The 22,353-nt window shown below is 29.3% G+C and overlaps 2 protein-coding genes across 3 annotated transcripts; both read left to right on the top strand.

The window, feature by feature from the left end:
• The first annotated feature begins 156 nt into the window (after window positions 1-156).
• On the top strand, window positions 157-5,073 carry LOC113385113 (exonuclease mut-7 homolog). 2 transcript variants are annotated; one of them, XM_026622925.1, is made up of 15 exons: window positions 157-621; window positions 850-987; window positions 1,432-1,646; window positions 1,711-1,916; window positions 2,016-2,197; window positions 2,261-2,423; window positions 2,493-2,751; window positions 2,852-3,044; window positions 3,203-3,349; window positions 3,420-3,548; window positions 3,616-3,764; window positions 3,984-4,214; window positions 4,309-4,437; window positions 4,507-4,642; window positions 4,716-5,073. In XM_026622925.1, exons 1-15 carry the CDS (start codon window positions 279-281, stop codon window positions 4,901-4,903), a joined length of 2,808 nt encoding a protein of 935 aa, XP_026478710.1. In that variant the 5' UTR covers window positions 157-278; the 3' UTR covers window positions 4,904-5,073. The 2 variants fall into 2 exon arrangements, with proteins under 2 accessions (XP_026478710.1, XP_026478709.1); XM_026622924.1 differs by having other exon boundaries at window positions 3,981-4,214.
• A 14,091-nt stretch (window positions 5,074-19,164) lies between these two features.
• LOC113386062 (fork head domain-containing protein crocodile-like) lies at window positions 19,165-20,082 on the top strand. Its single transcript, XM_026623871.1, has one exon. The coding sequence runs from the start codon at window positions 19,165-19,167 to the stop codon at window positions 20,080-20,082; it is 918 nt and encodes a 305-aa protein (XP_026479656.1).
• The last annotated feature ends 2,271 nt before the right edge of the window (window positions 20,083-22,353 follow it).

The following is a 22,353-nucleotide window of genomic DNA, read 5'->3' as shown; positions in this document are numbered from 1 at the left end:
GACAGTTCAAATTGGTTATATTTGAGAAAATGTCACCAACATGTCAACAGTAAAACTTAACTTTTTTATCATGTTGGCTAAGCTGTAGATTTTTATGAAATATTTGACAGTCCATCTGTACACAATTTGTTGAAACTATCATTAACGTCAAAATTTTCTTACAGGGATTATTTTATAATTATTTTCTTCAAAATCTTCATTCAATCGTATAAATAATGTTTCATAATTACTGGTAACGTCGAAGTACTAAATTAGTCCAAAAAAGATCATATTTCGTGATGTCATTTAATAAAACGTTTGAACGTAAAGGCGGCCACTTTCATCGTAGCTACAAAACACCGAATAGTATAAATAGCAAGACAAAGTTCAAGGAGATGAACGCACAAAATTCTCAGAATAAATATGTCCCAGCAGGTTTATCAGATTCTGAAGATGACACTGGTGATCTACTCTTTACAAATCCTAAACAAAATATTGAAGAACTGGGAGTGCCCAATTTACACATTAGAGTTGTTCCATCTGTTTTTGAATCTTGTACCTTTGATGGAAAGCCTTTCGATAAAGATTTAGATGAAGCTACAAGCCAATGGTTTGATAAGTTAAAAGCACTATGGAGATCATGTATGAAAACATATTCAAATTTATGTAGCTTATTTATTTTTTTATATCTGACTCATTCAGAGATAAAAACTGCTATATTTTATGGCAAAAATGTAATCTAATTAGAATTGCAAGAAGTCAACATTAATAATTCCAATAAATGATTTTCAAAATAAGTTAACAAATATTCATACTGTTCCTATTTAAATCATTATATTACGCATTTTAATCAATTTAATATAATTTTAGGGAAAAAGTCACAGCATGTGGAAAGGACGCTACATTCATTTTTCTCTTCTGCTCCAAATCCATATTATTCAGGATTAAAATTATTTGTAAATTGTGGTGATTATAATGAAGCAAAACCAAACAAATTGCCATATGTCAGTGAGTATATTATATTGCCAATTTTTTGTAGATATTAATATTTTACATTTAGTTTACAATAAGCATTAATTGAGAATTTACTATGCTCTAAGAATAGTAACTAATGGTAGTTAGATCATAAATTAATTAATAAAAGGGACAAAAGGTATATTTTATTAATGCAAGTGTTGTTGTATTAGAATGAGTGTAATAATTAAATGAAAAAATGTTGGATAACAAAATATAATTGAAAAAAAAATTAAAAATATAATTGAAATGTTTACAATCATCCAAAATTATAATGTTGAAATTAAAATTTCTTAAAAAAATCAACTACTTCTCCATATATCCCAACATAATTCAATTCAGTATTATTGATTTTTTTAATGTTATTGTACAATAACTGTATGCTTAATGTAACTATAACTATCAAATATTATATAAAATATTGATTATTGCTTATAGTCATTGAGGAATTGAATAATTGGAGCAAGTCATATTATAATGAGTTAAAACCATCATTAACAAAAGAAGTTCAATGGATAGCATTCACACTTGTAAAGTCTAGCAAAGTAACAAATGTTGTAAAATTGTTTAATGAAACTTTTCGATTGTATGAACAAAGTGACATGTTTCTTCAAAATATAAATGAAATGCTCTCAAGAAAAGAATATAAAGAGGTATGTTCCAGTTTAAATTTGGATATTTTGATATATGGATCCAATCAATATTTTTTTAATGTAGGTATGTCAGTGGGCTATATGTTTGAACTTGAATGCAAATATTACATATGCGGATTTTGTCCTTCCGCTTATTCTTCAAGACAGACAAGACTTGGCTGAACAATATCTTGATCAAAATCCACACATGCAAGGAATACTTGTTAAATTTTTGGATGGTTTATTAAATAAAAATTCTACAGTACGAACTTGCATAGAGCCTTTTATTAGGTAAATGTTAAGTTTGTTTACTTAAGTGCTTATGAAATTTATAAAATAGAATACTTCTACTTCTATAAATAAAATTGGATTTTAAACGTTTCGTTGCAGAGAGCATTCCATTCCTGAAGTTAAATATGACAAGCTTCACCCAAAGCCTTTGAGTAAACTTATTGCAAGATTATGTTCAAAATATTCTATAGGACCAGATGTTTGTCAGAATTTGAACTTAAAGAGAAATGAAGGAGCATTGAATTTTATAGCTCATAAAAGATATGTCGAAGAATCTCTAAGTAATTTTTTAGAGCACATGTTATAATTATAGAACATTATTATAGGTTTATAATAATTTTTAGATGAAGCTTCATGGAATGAAATGATGCAAGAAGCTGTTGGGCAAAATGAAGAAATGCAAAGAGAATTGATTAATTTAATGGTTAGGCATGGGGATGTGGCCGGAGCTCTCAAATGGGCTCAGCATTATGCAGTCCCTTTCGAATATTGGCCTTACGCTTTGAAGTAAATTTAAAACTATATTTCATAATTGAACAAATATTTTCAAATCATAATTTATTTATTTTTTATTAGAGAATTCAGCTCACCAACATTTTGTGAACCTGAGGATGATAACTGGGATCCTGACCCAATTGATAAAAAAAATTTAAATATTTGTAATACAATTCCTCATACTTCTAACAAATTTCCAATGCATACAAAACAAAATCATTTTACAAATTCAAATGAAGTAAATAACATAAAATTCCATTGTCTAAATATACCTATGGATAATATTGTTCTTGTGGATACAGAATACCTTTTTGAGGACATGCTACGGCATGGGTTTGAGGTTTGTACATAAAAGTCCATAATTTGTGTGTGGATCAAATTATTCAAGTAGAAATATTAATTGACATTAATATGCCATAAGTGATAAATAATATTTTTAGAATGTGACTCGAGTTGGTTTAGATTCAGAGTGGAAGCCATATTTTGGAACTAAGCCATCAGATGTTGCTTTGATTCAACTCTCTACAGGAAAGAATATTTATTTATTAGATGTTGTTGAGTTGGGTCATGCACATCATTTGTGGAAGCAATTATCAATACAATTATTTGAGAATCATGAGATTTTAAAACTAGGTAATTATTATTTTGTATTTATATACATGTCCTGCATATTTAAATATAGAATATTACTACATATTTAATGTATATATAAGTATGTGTCAAAGACTTTTTATATTAATATCTCGGATGAGTATAGAAATGATGCACAAACTGATCTGTGTGACTTTCAGGATATGGTCTACGGCTGGATTTAGAAAAAATTCAATCAACTCTAAAATTGCGAAATTCTATATTTTGTGGTGGTGTTGGTTGGTTGGATTTGCAGGACCTCACAAAAGCTCTTGGGAGAAATTCCTATTTTAAATATCCATATTCAGGTAAGTATTATCTTCTACAATATTTTATTTTTAAATCAGGAAATTAAATTACATATATAAACATATTTAGGTGAGCCAGGTTGTGGTGATGGACTTTCAGCACTGGTTCAATTATGTTTAGGTGCAAATCTTGATAAAACAAATCAATTTTCAAATTGGGAACTTCGACCACTCAGGAAGGAACAAATTTTATATGCAGGTTTGGTATAAAATTACACCATTCTAATTAATATAACATTACATTTAATAGTTTAATTTTTACATAGCTTTGGATGCACATTGTTTGTTGGAAGTTCATGATGTCATTGTAGATGTTTGCAATAATTGCAATATAAATTTAATTGAAATGTATGATAGAATAACACAAAATGTTCGATCTCCCAAGAAACGTAATAAGAAGAAAAATGATAAAAAGGTTAGATTTTTATCTCATATGTTTTTAACTCTTTGATCATATAATAGATTTTAATTTTGGTAATGCTTTAAATATTATTAAACTAATGATATATATTGATATTTCTGCAACTCTCCTGAAATGTGGTGAAATTTTTAAGACTTACTAAAAAAATAAAAGCAGTATTTACATAAACACAAAAATGGCTTTATTAAACTGAAGTTTTGCATTTTTTAGCAGCCAACAACCATAATAGAACAAGTTCCTAGTCCTTTTGCTAATTTGCCAACACGTGGAGTAGATGCTATAAAGGTTGTCTGTGATAGTATGTTGGAGGGCTTGGCGAGATGTTTACGGAAGTGTGGTGTTGATGCTATATCAATTGATAATAGTAAAGACCATGACATATGTATCAATATTGCTCAACAACAGCAACGAATTATATTAACAAGAGGCACAGCATTCAATAGGGTAGGCAACATACATATTATTTTGGATTTATACAATACGATCAAACTTTTAGTTAAAAATAATTTCGAATAATTTAAAATTTTAAATATTCCAGTTGCATCAATTTGTTCCTCTCGGGTACTGCTATAGAGTGAAATCTGATCCGGTTGATGAACAATTAAAAGAAGTATTACATTATTACAACATTGAAGTTACTGAAAACAATATTTTCAGCAGATGTCAGGTAATATTGGTTAAGGTTAACAATTTTACTCAAAGAATAAAATAAAATGATAAGTGCACTTTTATTTAGATATGCAACAACAATGAATTCTCAAGTTTTTCCCGCAGTGAGATGCTTAGTTTAGCGAATATTAACAATGCACTTGGTAATTCTTTTTGTGGAACTTTAGAACAACTACCCGTAAATAGCAGATCCTGGCAATTAGGTATGTATTATAGAGTTCCTAATAATGTTCTAGTTTATGTTGTTATTCATGTCAGCTTTAACATATTTTTCAGTTCGAGGCAATGCTTTAAATCGATTTACGAAAAGTGGTGCTTTAATCCAAGCCAACCTGATACCATTAACAGTTCTCAATAATGTTTCAGTATTTTATGTTTGCGAAGGTTGTGGAAAGTGCTATTGGGACGGAACCCACTTCGGCAGAGTAATTGCAGGTAGACTCAAAAACATTGTTAAAAATTAATACTGATGGTACAAACAATTTAAGGTGTAAATTGACATTTTATTTGTTATTGATTTGTTTGTTAATAATAGTTTATTGGGAACACCTATAAGGATATAATTTTTAAATCGTGATACTTGTTTAGAAATATGTTAGGTTAATGATTTTTATAAAATGTTATTTTTGATAAATTTGCCGCTATATTTTGAAGGTTTTATAGGTAATTATCTATTTAATAGCTTATAAAATAACATAGTCCTGCCAATCTCTATTTAGAAATCTTATTTAGTATTTTACTTTTTTTTAAATTTACAATGTGCATAAAATGCTTAATTTATATTCATCATACAGAATTATTTTGAATTATTTTTTGCCACTAATTGAATATAATTATTATATTTTTCTTTGCATATTTGATGTTAAGCATAGATTTTTAGGCATGCATTAAACTGTGAATATCTGTATTTAACCTGGAAGTATGCATACTTTTTATATATGATTAAATGCTATGATTTATACAAGACAATTTATTAATAATATATTTGAAGCAAATATTATTATGGATGATTTTCAATTTCTAATTTAAATAAACTTAATTTGCAAATATTATTATGGATAATTTTCAATTTCTAATTTGAAAACCGAATGGTATGCAAACTACAAAGATGTAAATTTTAATAATAAAATATTAATATGAACTAAGTATAAATAATTTTCATTATCACCAAGACACGTGTCTGTGGCATTTACATAGAAATTAAAAATATGCATATTTCCCATATTACAAATATATGTAATCTACTAAACCTGAATGTGCAAAATAAATATTGACCAAAATCAAAATTAATTTTGAATATATAGTCGCGTACCTTTAACAAACTTATCATAAAGTGTATGTGATTCATTAGAATAAGTTTTTGTTCATAACTTGTGATAATATTGTATACTGTGGCAGAAGTTGCAATAGTATGCAATCTATATAGGTAGATAGTATACTTTTTATGTAAATGTGTAAATGAATGGACAATACAATTTTTGTTAATTAATAAATAATGTAGAAAAATTATTTTTCTGTCTTTAAATTTAACATAATCTCTATAACACAGAATCCTTTTTGCAGGTACTTCAAAGTTGTAATATTTTATACTAACTCACTATGTATTAAAAATTAACCTGAAGAGGTGAATGTATTAATTGAATGCAAAAAAGATAATTTTAATTGTAATTCAAAATCTTTTAAATGTGTATTGTTGAAAATTTTATCTGTGCTTTGTTAACAGAAAATATATTTTTTAAACAGATACGTATGATTATTAGCCATAAAAATATTTAATAAAGTTTTACTGTATGATTAATGGTCAAAAAAATATTTTTTTAAAAAACATACCAAATTGTGTACATTGCAAATATAATATTCTAATAAACTTTTATATGGTCAAAAACCAAAAAATCGAACTCGGTAGATTAGGTTTATTCATAAATAAGCTTCTCAACAATCACATTATTGTTAAAGAATCTTTTTAAAAAAAACGGTGTTTTTGTTAGCTATTAGTGTGTTTTTTTTTTTAAATTGTCTTCTAGTTTGATACTAGGACTATATGATAATAGTAGTAGAAGGAAGTATTACATTATTATGTATTACACATTATTATCCTATTTTAAACTAAAAACTTTAATTTTTTTTTTGAACTTTTTCAAAATTACGAACTTTTTGTAAAAGCATTTTTTGCACGCCGTCTTCACAAATTTAATTATTACTTACAGGTGTCAATATGAAAGCTAAGTTTTTACTTAGCTTGAAACGTAAGATATTCAATATGGATTGATTATTATTAGTAAAAAATAAAATTTTATATTTGAAATAAACAGTGGAAAGTTTTATCTAGATAAAGCTATTGGTATCGATTATTTATTCGTATCAAGAAGTTCATGCAACTTGCCTTAAGGCAAAATGCCAAAGTTTTATAGAGATAAACAATGAAATATGGCGTAATTTGCAAGGACGTGAACTAGCACTAACTAGTGCCGAGTTCGGTCTCAACCTCGGCCAAGCTCGATATCAAGCAGTTTTTACTTATGATAATAGATTTCATATATGATTGCCAATTGAAAATCGCCTTTCGCCGGCATTGCTGCATCACATACATTATAGATACACACAGGGCCGGTCCTGCCTTGCATGCGATGCATGCAAAAAATGCGGGCGCACGCCTTAGGGGGCGCCAAAACGAGTTTCGGAAATTAAATTTATATTATAATATTTATATTTTTTATATAAAATCTAGAATTATTTATATAAAATCAAGTATACATAATAAATTATAATAAACAATCTAACTTAATTAGGGATACAAAGACACAAAAAGCATTTATTCACATTTATTTTGCAATGTGATATCAATAGAAACAATTAACCGATTAATAACTCTGCAAATTAGTAAATAACAGCTCTGTTCATTGCTTAATCTACTTATTCAATTTTTTCTTTTTTTTGAATTTACCGTGGAATCGAAAAAAAAATTATCTAGTGTTCAATCCCATAGGCTCAAACCTGCGAAATATTAAATTAATTATTAGGCATTATTGACGAAAAATTGCGAGCTGATTTAGTTAAAACGGAACTTGTTAAAAAATATAAACAAATTATAATCGGGAAAATGAAAAATGGGGAGTCAGTGCTTAAAAAATGGCATGTTTATTCCGAGAAATTGATTCGTAACTTTTGTTTTTGTTCCAAATGTTTCGCTTCTGATGAATTTTGAATGTTGAAGACATGCGTGGTTAGGGTTATGGAAATGGAGCAAATATGAAAAATGAAAGCAAAATGTACTTAGGAACAAAAATCTTTAAGGTTTTTATATACATAATTTAAGTATTAACTATGCAGAAATAATACAGATGCAAATATAATTTGTTTGTTTCAGTACAGTTAAGGAAATATGTAATTTCTTCGCATCTTTTACTAATTTTGGACAATACTTAAAAAATACGTTTTTAAAACAACACGTTGAATCTGATGGGAAAGTAAAGCTGAATACAATTCGGCTCTTACGATACCAATACGGAGAAGTTTACGATGCAATTATGGATATTGTGAATAATGAAAAAATAAATTAAAATAAAATTTGATTTAAAACATAAAATACGAATGTTATGTTTAAAAATTAAAGACTATTCTTTTTTTGCTCTTTTGGCGTGATTTGCTCTATAGAATAAATCGCATAATAAATAAGTTAAATGTTTCAAAACCAAAATATTGATATTACACCTACGTTAGAAATAATTGAGAATTTAAAAATTTTGATTATGATCAACCCGCGAATCGCCTCGATTTTCTAAATAAATTTAAAATCAATGTATTTTATATGCTTTTAGATTACATCTAAATTTTTGTGTACTAAATCCAGAATGATTTTAATGAAAAACTGATAAAACAGTTGAAATTATTGGGGGGGGGGCGCTAGAACAAAACTTGCATGCGGGCGCTGAAGACCCCAGGACCGGCCCTGGATACACATATCTAATATAATGTAATGTAGTAATAGCAAAGAAGGGTGGTTAACCGCTGTGTTGCACGCCCGAAGTCATTAACAAATTAGGAATATTAGCTGATAGCTGTTAAAATTTAAAAAAAAATGAATAACTAATAATAAGTTTGGGTGCCCGCATTACATAGGCCGTTCTCTCCGCGGCACATGGGCACATGTGTTTCATTCAAGAAAGCGCATGGTCACATGCCCATTGCCCATCGCCCATGTTTGTTTACTACGACCACACAGATCAACTCATGCTCGGGGAAGCTTATCCTTTACTTCCTACCTCAGAGTTCGTCCTATCCTATAATATTTCTTATCGTCGAGTCGTCCTATAAAAACAATCCATTATGTGCAAATTAAAGCTGGCCCCGAAAATACATTTTAGCCTCTGACAGCATCAAAAGAGTGAAAGATTATTGACGATTTGATATTTACTTAGCACCCTCTCGAAAACCAACGTGTGGCGGAGGTGTTATATATTTATAATAATCTATTGTCAATTATAAGATAATATTTATTTTTAATTTCTGGACAGCAGATCGTTGCGTGGGTATTTTTGTCCGGTAACTACGTAGAGCAAAGATGAAATCCTTAGGCAGGAAGGTGTGAAAATGTGGCACAATTGTGCCGATCTTAAATAAATAATTTTTCAAGTGCTTTGTCATGCATAAAGAAATGTGATTAAATTAAACTTTGAGACAGGTATCAAGTTTTGTTTATTTTAATTTTTGTACTTTTTTTAACATTTCAATTTTCATTGACAGTTTTTAAATCTGACATTTTGAAATTTTTAACATTTTTACGATACGTAGAACGCTTCAAAAATCACTATATCATTTCTTGTTTTCGAATGCTTGAATTATTTTTTAACTTCCCGTAGGGTAAGTTATTGTAATGGTCCGAAAATCGAAATTGAAAATTTTTGCATTTCTCGACGTTTTGAAGGTTTCTGAACATTTTGGCACACCTCAGAAAAAATGAATGTGTGTGTATGTATGTATGGATACAAATTTTCAAGAGCTGATTAGTTTTTGGCAAAGGCAGGTCCAGCCGTTTCGGAGATAAGGAGCAAAGAGTGCAGAAAATAGAAATCGAGTTTTTGAGAGAACGGATCATCCGATTTGTATGATCCAAAAAACATTTAGTTCGTAATGACGGGGAAAAGTGGTTATTAGTTTTTGGCAAAGGTAGGCCAGTAGTTTCGGAGACACAGAGCTAAATGTTAAAAAAATGGCAGTTTTTGAGAGAACTAAGCGTCCGATTTAAATGATTCAAAGAACTTTCTGCTTGTCTTAACAAAATAATTGATTTTGGAAAAAAAAAATTGTTTCAACTTTTTTTTTTTTTTTTAAAAAATTATATATCGAAAATAATGCAGATTTTATTTTTAATTCTGACTAAAGTTCTAATATACTTTAAACAAATAATTTCTACTTTGCAATTCAGTTTATATAATTCTTATAAATATTACACAATGTTACAGTATTCATTTATAATCATCTATTTGAAAACATTCAGTATTCCTCAAACATTTCGTTACGGTATGGGAAGTTCCAGCAATTTGCCTTAAGGCACGATGCCATACACCCCACTAGTTATGCTTTGAGTCAAATATGTTCAATTTCAAGATAGATAAAAAGGTTTCAATCCTTTTATCCTACACCTGGTGCGGTTTTACAGTTTTTAAAATTAATTCAAAGAGGAACAATCAAATTTTTAAAATTCGATTATGGCACTCGTTCTGTGAGACGATCTTCAAAGAAATTTCTATTGAATTAGCTGAAAAGTGCAAATATGTTCGTACCCATTTTATCCAGAAATGCTGAACTGTTTTTGAAAATTTATTTGACAAAGAATTGAATCTTCTTGCATAATGATAAAGTTCATAGTCTTAACAAACATCCTAAAATATTATGCCTATGAAAAGTGGTTGTACATTTCAAAATTTTACTGTCATAAATTTAAAAGCCCCTACATCTCAATTCGTATTGATTATGTCGATTTTAGGCATGTTGATTGTGATTTGTGGGAATCCTTTTTTGATAATGATATACAATTATTGATTATTGTGTCTATTTTATTTTGTAGTCTATTCTACATTGTTTAATTTATCACAATCGCCTTTGCAGTTACTTTATTTTATTTCCTAATTTAGTCTGAAAAACAATCAATGTTATTGATTGCTAAATAAAATAAAATTGAAAATATTGTGATTGTAATACGAGTATTTTATTCAAAATATATATAATTTATTTCCACAATATTTATCTTATGAAACCAACACTTGTCTAACGGAAATGCTTGTTCAAATCTTTAAAGCACTAGTCTAATTCGGTCCACAAGAACTGGCCTAACAAATATTTAACACCTTCTCTCAAAACACACAAAACAATATTGACCGTGTAATATTAAACGAGAATAATCACAAAGTTTGTAAAAGCGATAGAAATATGCTAAGTTCAAATAACGATCGTCGTGTACTCGTATCAGGTAATTATAAATACATTTTGGTAGCTCTTGTCGGAGGCCGGCGAAAGAATCAATATTGAATGTTATTACAAGACACCTCGCTCAAACTCATTTGGGAATCAACAGCTGAACTCGTTCGAGAGGATAGGATAGGAGGCAGCCACGAAACTTGAATGAAATTCGGTTACAATTCTGAAGGAATTTTATTAAGTGAACAGAGGATGAGTTTTGAGTTTTGAATTTAAATGTTCAATGCTATTAATAACATTAATGAGGAGAAAAATTCCATTATTTATGGGCCGTTTATGCCGTAAAAACCAATGTTATGGCAAGGCTGTATTACGTGGCAGTTTTCATATAAAATCGTACTGAAAACTGTCGAAATGCCATCTACCTTCTATACGCTATAAAATGGAACTTCACTTATATCACAAATATCCAGTTATAATAATATCGTTTTTTGACATTTGTGCGTTTTCTATGTTAGGTTTTCTGTCTGAAACGCCTGACTGCAAACTGCATGGCTTCGGACAGCATTTAGTGGGATTTTGTATGAAAACTGCTACATAACATAGCCTTGCCATAACATTGGTATATTTTACAGTAGAATGGGACACTTAGTATTATTATATTATGTAAACTAAACGCACCTAGGTATGTTCCTTATAATTTGTTTATTTTCAATAGCGACTAGAACTACGTATTCTATTCCTAATATGTAATTTTCTTTGAGAAAGCAACCCATTATTTCACTACCCTTCTTTGCTATTGCTATTGTTATGTACTATATACTATAGATATTTTTATCCAATAGTGTTGATTTTCACTTGAGATTATATTTGAGATCTATAACCCCAGAAACTGCTTGATATCGAGTTTGGCCGAGGTTGAGATCGAACCCGGGACTAGTTTCTGTTATGACTCCAACTACAATTCAATTGATGAGCATGTATATAAAGCCAAGCAGAATGTGTGAACCCTAATCTATAGATTATTTTGATTTTAAGAATACCCTTAATGAAAATTCTGAAAAATATACTAAAAATGCTAACATTGTTAGTAAATACAACAAAAACTATTCTGCCCTTGGCTGTCCCGTTTACCTCGTCTTTGGGGTAAAAAGGACGAGATAAGAAATTTTAGAAAAATAGCAAAAAACATATTTCTACAAAGATAAATCAGCGGGAAATTTTAACTGAACATAGTTCGATAGTTGTTTATACACAATATGGTTCCCTCATACAAGAATCTGTTAATCATAATGTTTTTTCTCATCTCGTTGCACATAAACAATTATTACCACACATTCTCATAGTAATTCTACATGTTGCACCGTTAACATGCTGTATCATAAATATGATTTAAATTTAGAGCACATATACAGTACCCGAAAAAACTATGGCCTATTTTATATTCTCTACGATTATTAAAATTTAAATTCGGTATGAATAGTGGAAATGACAATTATCTTTTCTAAAATAGTTTTTGGAACATAATACTAATTTTTATTATAGTATTTCCATTTAAAATTTCTTTATAACCAAAATAGTGTAGAGTTTATGGTTTTCTCACATAGCTCTTGGTAATACATGCATTTTGATAAATTGACAAATTTTGTGTAATAGAAGATTTTGTGTTTGTATTTATAATTTTGTTCATTTCTACAATTTTACTTGTATTTTTAGGATAGATGTAAAAATTATTGTATAATTTTTAGTAAACAGATGGAAATAATTATCATATAGTACAAAAATACTGGACTAAACTATCACTAAAACAAGTTTTCATTTTGCTTTTTGATAAATAAATATTTATCCAAAACGTTTACTCTTTTTTAGCAATTTTTAGTCAATTTATCAGCTTTTACTAAAACTTTCTCAACTGATTAATTTTAAATCATAAATAGTTAGAAAACGAACATTTGTGGAGGAATACGTTGTCACACCATCAGTGTGTTTACAATTACAAGATGACTATACTCGATGACATTTTAGTGTAAACAATTTAAGTAAAATGTCAACTAAAATCTCATGTGGTATTATGTAGAGTATTCTTACACTTTTTTATAATCATTTTATTATACATGTGGTTAAACGCAGAGCACATGATGTAATCAACTTTGATTTTTTCGAAGTTGAAAATTATATCTTAAGACGATGTAACTGACTATCAATATTTATATTTTAAATATATATTTTCGTAAAGTTGCTGTTCATTATTATATTTAATTTTTACAAGATATTTATTAGAGAAGTGTAAATATTTTTTATCCATGGATAAAAAATATTTGCACTGCTCTAATAAATATCTTGTAAAAATTAAATATAATAATGAACAGCCGCATTCGATAACTGTAAATAAAGCAAAGTGCAAAACGATACATGATTTTGTTATTGAATATTGCGACTTACTCTAATTAGTTCATCATTTTTCGTTTATAATTTTATAATTAAATTTATTATTTTATAATTATATTGAATTATTTTTAGTTTCAACCCACTACATAACAGTTAGATATAAATCAATTCATAATTTGTGTTTTATTCGTCCCAATTATATTATTATATCAATATATTAATTTAGAGAAAAATAATTTATTTTAGCATTAGCTTTGGTTCACTTAATAAGTAATATTATATTTCGATTACGAATTTGAATGTTTTTATAAAATTTTTACCGTCGGCGCGATAGATATATTAATCATAGACAAAACTTTGATGATAAAATTGTGAATCGGTTCTCACTATTATTGTTTATCAGTTTTTCGTTAGTTCCATAATTTTATTTCTCTCGAAGAATATTATATCGTCTAACACATTCCTCATATACAGCTATTAAAAAAAAAACATAATCAAAGAATAACCATAAAATAATGATTGGATGTAATTAATATTTTGAAAAACCACTTTAAGACACTATTAAGCAACTTAAGACACATTCAATTTCACAAATCAGCCTTTCTTCTTCGACAATTTATTGATAAAATATCGATTATAATTTCAAAACTGTAATGCACTAAATTTCTTAAACAATGACAGTTTTAACAAAATCCTAAATATATCAATAGGCTAAGTTTCAATTAGTATAAAAAATCACCAAGTTCATTACACTTCAACACACAAATAAATTAAATCACTGTCAACTGCAAAAAAAGCTATATGAAATCAAAATGATATATCTTTTGGATTCTTGAAGTCCAAAACCTCTTTAACACAATTCAATTAACACACAAATAATTTAAGCCAGCACCATACTTTTGTAAAAACTTTCGAAATAAATTTCAAACAGCAAAATTATAATTTTATTCCCTGACAGCGTCCTTTTCGGCCTGATACTAAACAATAAATAAATTCATCCTACGTTCTTGGTATATGAGATTAAAATATCTACCTCCAAAACGGTGGTAATTTAAGAAGATGTTATGATTGCTGCGAAAAAATAACCAACGCGAACACCCAAAATAATAGATACATGTACGGAAAAGATTATAGGGATGACGATAGTATATACATAAATTCGTGCTAAAACACGATACATTTATATTTTCGATATATCGAAATATATCGAACTGTCTTATTAAAAAAATTAAAAAACATACTTTTAAATTAAATTGCTTTAGTTCGTAAATTACTATTCTTTGTTGAATTGAATTTGCGGAATTACGCATCCAACTTTATTATTATTAAGCTTATCTGATAATTATGAGTATAACTATACTAAGTTATAACTTATTTTTGAACTTAAAATCATTTCAAGAGCATACCACTGGATAAACTCTATATTTTTATTCTAACTGTATACAATGAATTACATATACATAGTCATAATAATTACTAAATGTTTTTACTATAAGGAAAACAGATCATAATTGTATCATGAAAAGTAAAAAAATATCGTTTTCCATTAATTTCATAATTTATGTAATGTTCAACACATTTGCCATCTTGCTAAAAACATAATTTTAACGAAATATCTCATGATTATTCGTAAATAAGAGATAATCATTTCTATATCGTTTCAAAATATTCAATATGGAGCTTTTATCAATAACATTTCGAAATCGAACTTTCATGCATTAGGTTTCATATACCCATTTATTACAGAACTTTATTACAATTGCCAATTATATCAATACAAACGTGCTTTTATATAATAATTGTAAAATCCAATGTCTGATGTCATTTCCAATGTGACTGATATCGGAAAAAAATAGTTGATCAAAATTACATTCATTAACCCTTAATTATTTTTAATAAAATCGTATATGGTTGATGACTTCATGACTAAAATGAGATAAAACAATAAAAAACGTGATCTTTGTTGTTTTATAAGTGTATATAACTATGGCAAAAACTATACAATTTTGAAACGATATACGATGATATAATGCCTTTAGACCTTATAAGGTGATGAACTTTCATAAGATAATGAAATTAAAACTAACTGGTGTAATGTGTAAAGTTAATTCAAATGAGAATTAGATGATAAATTAGATGAGAAATTAGATGATAAATTATGACAAACAGTATACAATTTTATTTACTATAACTATAAAAAAATTTTAGATGCATCTTTTTAACACAATTTAGTTAATGAAAGATAAATTTTATTCTAATAGTCGATTTTACTGTTGCAAGGTTTTTGCAACCCCAATCGTGGCTGCAGTAGTCAGTAGGTATATTGCAGTAGCGCGGGGAATTTATTCGTAAAATAACAAACGATTGTTTTCTTTGGGCGATACGTGCTTTTCTCTGTCTTTTCGTTTTTATAATTTCGACTCAAAATCCAATTCATTCAGAAAACCGTTAACAAGCTTCATACCGAGCTTAGCGCACGTCGGGAGAGTACTATTTACAGTAAATTTAATTTATATATCATTATTATTGGTGCTGTGCCCCAAGGTTCATGGTGTGAGATACTGAGATTACCATATTTATATCATGCAAACTTTTACTGTACTTCTCTGATCATGTAAGTCTTCTTAGACCATATGCATTTTTTTTTGGTCAAACTTACCTCTCATACTTCGAAATACAGAAGACAATTTGAGCCAATTGCGTCATTTTTACAATATTGGATACGATAGAGTTTTTATTTTCTTCATTCTTCAGTATGTACCATATATCGAAATACTTTCCAGATTGATTTTGTCAACTTTATTATGGCCTTATTTTAGCTTCATTTTACATTTTGTATTTTTGTTTTATATATGTTGGAGGTAGGATCGACCTGCAAAGGTTCTAAAATGTATGAAAAGTTCTAATATGTACTTGATAAGGAGCCTATAGGTTCTAAATAGTACGTAACAAGCACATATAGGTCCAAATGAGGTTTATTTTTTTGACACCCGTGGCACGAAGCTCCAATTTGACTTTCAGTAATTATTCTCTTATTCATGATAGTCCCAAGAATTTTTTATAAAAGCCGCCATTTTTCGTAGTAATTTTGTATTGTGCTTATTATCATTCAACTAATGTTTCTTATTTACCTTATTTTATAAAACGAGTCGGTGGCACAATATTAACGAGTTAGCTCGATTTACATTGAAATAACAGTAATATGTTACATTACGTCGCGTAAAGCGGAAAGGTACTCGAGCATGTCGCAGAATATATCAATCAAATTAAGCCCCGCTAAGAATCATTTTATTTTCTTTCGAAATATATACGAATGCGCCTCTCGTCTTGAACAAACAAAGTTGCTTTAGTCGTCTTATGTACGATAAATATACCAAGTCATATGTGCAACACACTTGTGGATTAAAATTAAAACGGCCACATTTTTCAAAATTAATTTTGATAATTTTGTGATCTCACTATTTTTGAAACGTACATGTATATAGGACAACTTACTGATTAATATTTCTGATATAATACCAGATCAATGTCATTTACATCTCTGTAAAAATCAACTCATGAAAAGTTATATTTAAAAAATGTACTCATGGAAGTTATATTTTGCGTTGTTTGAATAATGTAGCTATTATTTTGTAAAATCCCTTTAAAATTGAAATAACACATTGGACCTTTTTGTCTCAATTTACCCCTTCTATGTGGTAAAAAAGACCAGATTACAACAGTTCACAGTTCGTTTGATATGAGGTATTTGTTGTAATGAAACTCGTTTGGTTTTCACAATATAATTGCTCGAAATCAAAATTGGACCTTTGTGCCCTATCCTACTACATTGAACCTATATGTGATACACGTAATATTTTTACAGGACAAATAAATACAGTGTTTTATGGTAAAATCTAACTTATCGTTTCACTTTTCATTAATGTATAAAATACATATGTGTCGGTACTGATGTTAAGATATAAACAGATTTATCGGAATAATTGGCATTTGGTTTAGAATATTTATATATATTGAAAAGAGTATTGTTTTTTATTATTATATACAACTAGCCGACCCGACAGACCTCGTTCTGTCAAAAAAAATTGTAATGTGGCGGTGTTTTGTTCCTATCTTTTTTCTATTCTTTGCTAAAAATTATCCTGAACAGAATCGTCACCCTGGTAATAATTCGGTGTGAATTAAAAATAATTAAATAAAACACTATAAGCATTTAAAAGTAAGTAATTCAATTCATTTACATCAATGTTTTTGGCTGCCAATATAGCTCGTTAATTAATAGAAAGATACCTAGACAATATTAGAATACCCTGTGTTCATGGAAAGATATTTCTATGTTTATATAAAAAATATTAAAAATTAGATTATCAAAAACTACACAAAAAGTCATGGCATAGATCATTGTTTTTTCTACAAAGTACGTTGCCTACTCGATTAAAAAAGAAAGGGCTGTTTTTAGGGTTTCCCCGGCAATTATTCGATTTTTTCTCGCCGTAAGAACCATCCTTGGACATCAAAGAACATTTTAAAAGAAGAATTGGCCAAATTGGTCCACACGTTTTGAGTTATGCGCTTACCAACACATTTTGCGATCCATTTTTATATATAAGATAAAAAAAATCTAACGACGATGAAATTAATAGAAATTCACTAGGTTTAGGAATTAATACATTTAATATTAGTTTGCTCAATTTTATACAAAATATTATTAAGGTCAACGAACAATTTAAAGTAAAAATTAAATAGTATATATAAAATAAATTTATTAAATTGATTTATAATTGTAGTAAAAACTCAATAATATAATATTTGAATTTGAATACATTTCACAATAATGACATAATTAATTGCCGATGCAAGATAGATGTCAAGTCAAGCATTTTAATAATCATCCAAATATTTTTTAAAGAGAAACAAGGCTCATTATATAGATAAGCTTCTAGGTTCAATATATACAGCCGCGAGTGTACATATTATACGAGCTTATATAAAGAAGTGTTGCTAAAATACACACTATAAATTATAGAAGGTGTCAGTAATCTGTTTATACTAGGGAAATTCAATTTGCGTTGTTGACACAAAGTTCTCATCCAAAGAAAGTACATTTCTATGTATCCGCCCCCGTCCCGTCGCTCCGTGCAACGTTATCCGACCTATTTGTTCTTATTTCGAATATCCCCGGAATAAATTTCTACCGGAAACAGATAATGGGAAAGGCGTGTCGCGGGCAACAATGCCATTGTCGGCGAGGGAGCCGCCCTCAGGGGCTATTGGATCAAACCGTTCGGTCTCGGCCGAGCTCAATTCCGAGCCAGAGCAAGACGAACGTTGCTTCGAATATCGGAATTTCCATCGCATGCCACTTCGAGAGTCCCTTATTAGCGCGAACGGGACGGAACTAGGCTTTTCGCAGTCTGCGGAGAGAGGGAATATTTTGGTTCACGCCAGCCATCAAGTCAGGCGTGTGGTGCGCGCAGTCGTTGTTGATTTTGGGCAGCAAAAGCATAGAAGCCACCGCTAATTCAGTGCATAACGGGCGCGCGATAGCTAACTACTATTGCAACTCTAATAATATTATACTCTTGCTAGAATTTAAGTCGTGTTAGCATTGAAGTGATTTTATAATTAATTGTGTGAATAAGTTATGTGTTTATTATAGACCTTGTGTTATTTAGGACTTAAAAAAGTGAAAAAAATGCACGCGCTATTCGGTGAACAGAACGCCTACTACAGGCAAACCAGTGCCACGGCTGGATATCCAGTGTCCAGCGCTGGTGTCCCGCATGCGGCTGCAACAACGCCATATGGTTATGAACAGTATTCTCGTTATGGATATGCAGGAACGTCACCTTATGCGCTTAGTGCACATCATCATCATCATCACCATCATCAACAACAATCTTTACATGCAGCTAAAGAAATGGTTAAACCGCCGTATTCATATATTGCTTTGATAGCTATGGCAATTCAGCACGCTTCAGAAAAACGGATAACATTAAACGGTATTTATCAATTTATAATGGAACGATTTCCTTATTACCGAGAGAATAAACAAGGCTGGCAAAATTCGATTAGGCATAATTTAAGTTTGAACGAATGTTTCGTAAAAGTAGCTCGGGATGACAAGAAGCCTGGAAAAGGAAGTTATTGGACGCTTGATCCGGATTCGTATAATATGTTTGACAATGGCTCTTATTTGCGCCGAAGAAGACGCTTCAAGAAAAAAGATGCTGTGAAAGAAAAAGAGGAAGCTTTGAAACGTCAACAACAGTTACAGATGGCGCACGACGCTGTTTCTGTTAAAAGGCAGCTTCTACAACAATTAGACGATGTGAAAGTCGATGTTAAACCTAAGTTGAAACGTGAACCAGACTGCGGATCTAATAAATATCCAAGTATTGTAGCAGGCGTAGTGTCAGGAACTCAAGAATTAACTCTAGCAGATCACACTACAGTAATGGACACGAGCGCCGCATTTAGTGTGGACAGCTTAATGGGTGGTGCATATGCAAGAACACCTTCATTAACAAATCTACCAGGCTTGTACCCGTACCATTGTTCACAATATCAAGAAGAACAGCAACAACATCAGCACCAAACACAACAATATGCGACGCGACCTTCGGCATGGTATACGCCGGAAACATCGCCTGAAATGCCTCCCGGATTTCGGGATTTATTTGAAGCTCCGAGCTGTCAAATGGCGCCGCCGCTCCCTACGCCCGGTTCTGTGCAGGGCAGCCCGCCGAGAGTGACGACACCGCCACCCGTGACGACGGCTCATTACCGGCCGCATACCGGGACATATTACCAGCCGGACTGCGCGCAAAAGTACTGACGCCACCAGTAGTACTCGACCGAGTTTCGTGGTACGTACCGTTCTAAGATTCCGTTTCTAGTTTGAGTGGACGATTTCAATATCGCGAACTGAATCTCCTTTGTGAAAGAATATCATTTGTGTTAATAGAGTTCTAAGTGTTACAACTAAGTGTTCTGGTTCTGAAGTACCATAAGCTACATTTTCAATAATGTCATGAGCATACAATAGATAAACGGTTCCGTAATTTTCAATGGGTTAAATATACTAATTCAACCAGAATTTTTATCTTGATTGAGATATTGTGGTTCATTTGATTTACTCTTGTAAGGTTATTCATCTGAATAACTGCCATGACGGAAATAACCTGATTTCGTAAATACTAATTTTGCAACATCCCAAATATGAAAAAAAACAAAATTCCGCAAATTTAATCACTCTTTATATATACGTACTTATTTGTTAACATTTTGCATTTAATAGTAGTAGAAATAATTAACAGACCAATTGTAATAAAAATTATGTTAAAAAACATTATTATAAAATTCTTATTAGCGTAATGTATATATTTCCAGTACATATTCTTGGCAATGTACTATAATGTATTATATTGAAAACATGATCTAAAATATATAATTGTGATAATAATTGATATATGTTAAATAACATAAGCAAGAATTTAGATGCATATATGGCTAAGTTTATCAAGCTTTATACGGCAAAACTTACCGTTAACTATTAGCATACTTATTAAGTGCTAAGGTTAAGGATAATGTTAGTTGTTGCTATAGATATGATAGTATTGCTACCTTAAGGAATGTTATGGATTGAATTTTCTTAGAATCGTCATGTAAATACTTTCTGCTTTAAATCTTTGAACTAGACTATGATTAGCTATTTCATTTAAACAATTACAGATGTTAATCACTTTAAGTTATATTGAAATCTTTATAAATAAAATAATTACCTACATAAAATTTAGACAATATATTCTATAAGCGTGGTAAATGTTATTCAAATTCATGATAAAATTTATTGAGATTGGCAACATAGTTGTGATTTAATAGTTACTCAACCATTTTTTTTCTGTCTTACTTGTTTTATCATTCCTTTCCCTAAAATGTGTATAATTCACATAAGATATAGTGAATACTTTGTATATATAACTGAATGTATTAATCGGAAGATAGAAGTAATGATTATATAAATATATATAAATATAATAGTATAATGTAAAATTATGAATGGAGTGCTAAATTCGAACATACCTATAAATATATTATATGAAAAATGACTGTCTGAATATTTATTAATAAGTAAAATAAATAATATTGAATAGTATGAGATCTTTTTCATTTATACACATATAACAAATATTTTATTTTCAGCTATTTGAGATATATTATGCTAAAGAATAAAGTATGTAACTTTTGACATGTTATTATTAGAAGGAATTTCCTGGACATTAAAATTTTTACATTTAAAAATTAAACTTGTTTCAAGTTTTCACTTGTACACGGTTTAAAAATATATTTTTTCTACACATTTTTGTCAAAATTTTATTGAGAAGACTTATTTCGTTGGTAAAGTTTCATCTTTGAACTTACTTTTTAAAGTTTTGTATAGATATTCAATAGAGTTAATTCAATAGAAATAATAATAAAATGTATGAATATGATCATTATAGTATTTATTATTGCGGTATCTGACTATGTTCAGTAAAAAGGTCCAATGTCTTAATTTTAATTTTAAAATTTTACGAAATAATAGCTACTTTATTCAACCAATGCAAAATATAAATTTCATGGGTACAGTTTTTACAGAGAACACACTGCAAACAACCTTGATCTGGTATTTCGTCAAAAAATAATAAGCAGAGTTGGAATGGAATGAAATAAAATGTTTGTTTAATATATTCATTATAAAATTGCTTTATCCCAATTTACTTTTTAATTACTATTTTTATTATTCACAACTTTGTCAGGATAAAGGCTCAGATGATCCTTTTTGCTCCATTTACATGCAAGCTTTTATAAAGTTTATATAAAAAAACTGTTCAATCTAACTTAAAAATAGCAATACATATTATAGACATTTAATTAACGTAGACTTAGAAAGTATATTGAGGTCTCGTAAAACTAAATAACAGTGCTCACAATCAAATGAACTAACAAAAAAAATTGTTATGAATTTTCAAACATTTCAGTTTATCACCTGATAGAAATCAAAGCGATTCCTGCTTATACTTCTTTTTCCACTACTTTCAAATATAGTTATTAAAAAAATTTTAAC

The sequence above is a fragment of the Ctenocephalides felis genome, unplaced genomic scaffold (genome assembly GCF_003426905.1).
Source record: "Ctenocephalides felis isolate EL2017-DRISC unplaced genomic scaffold, ASM342690v1 CF-g0.4_SCAFFOLD_03571, whole genome shotgun sequence".
Classification (NCBI taxonomy): Eukaryota; Metazoa; Arthropoda; class Insecta; order Siphonaptera; family Pulicidae; genus Ctenocephalides; species Ctenocephalides felis.
The sequence above is the reverse complement of the archived record's forward strand: the minus strand, read 5'-3'. Positions and strand labels throughout refer to the sequence as shown.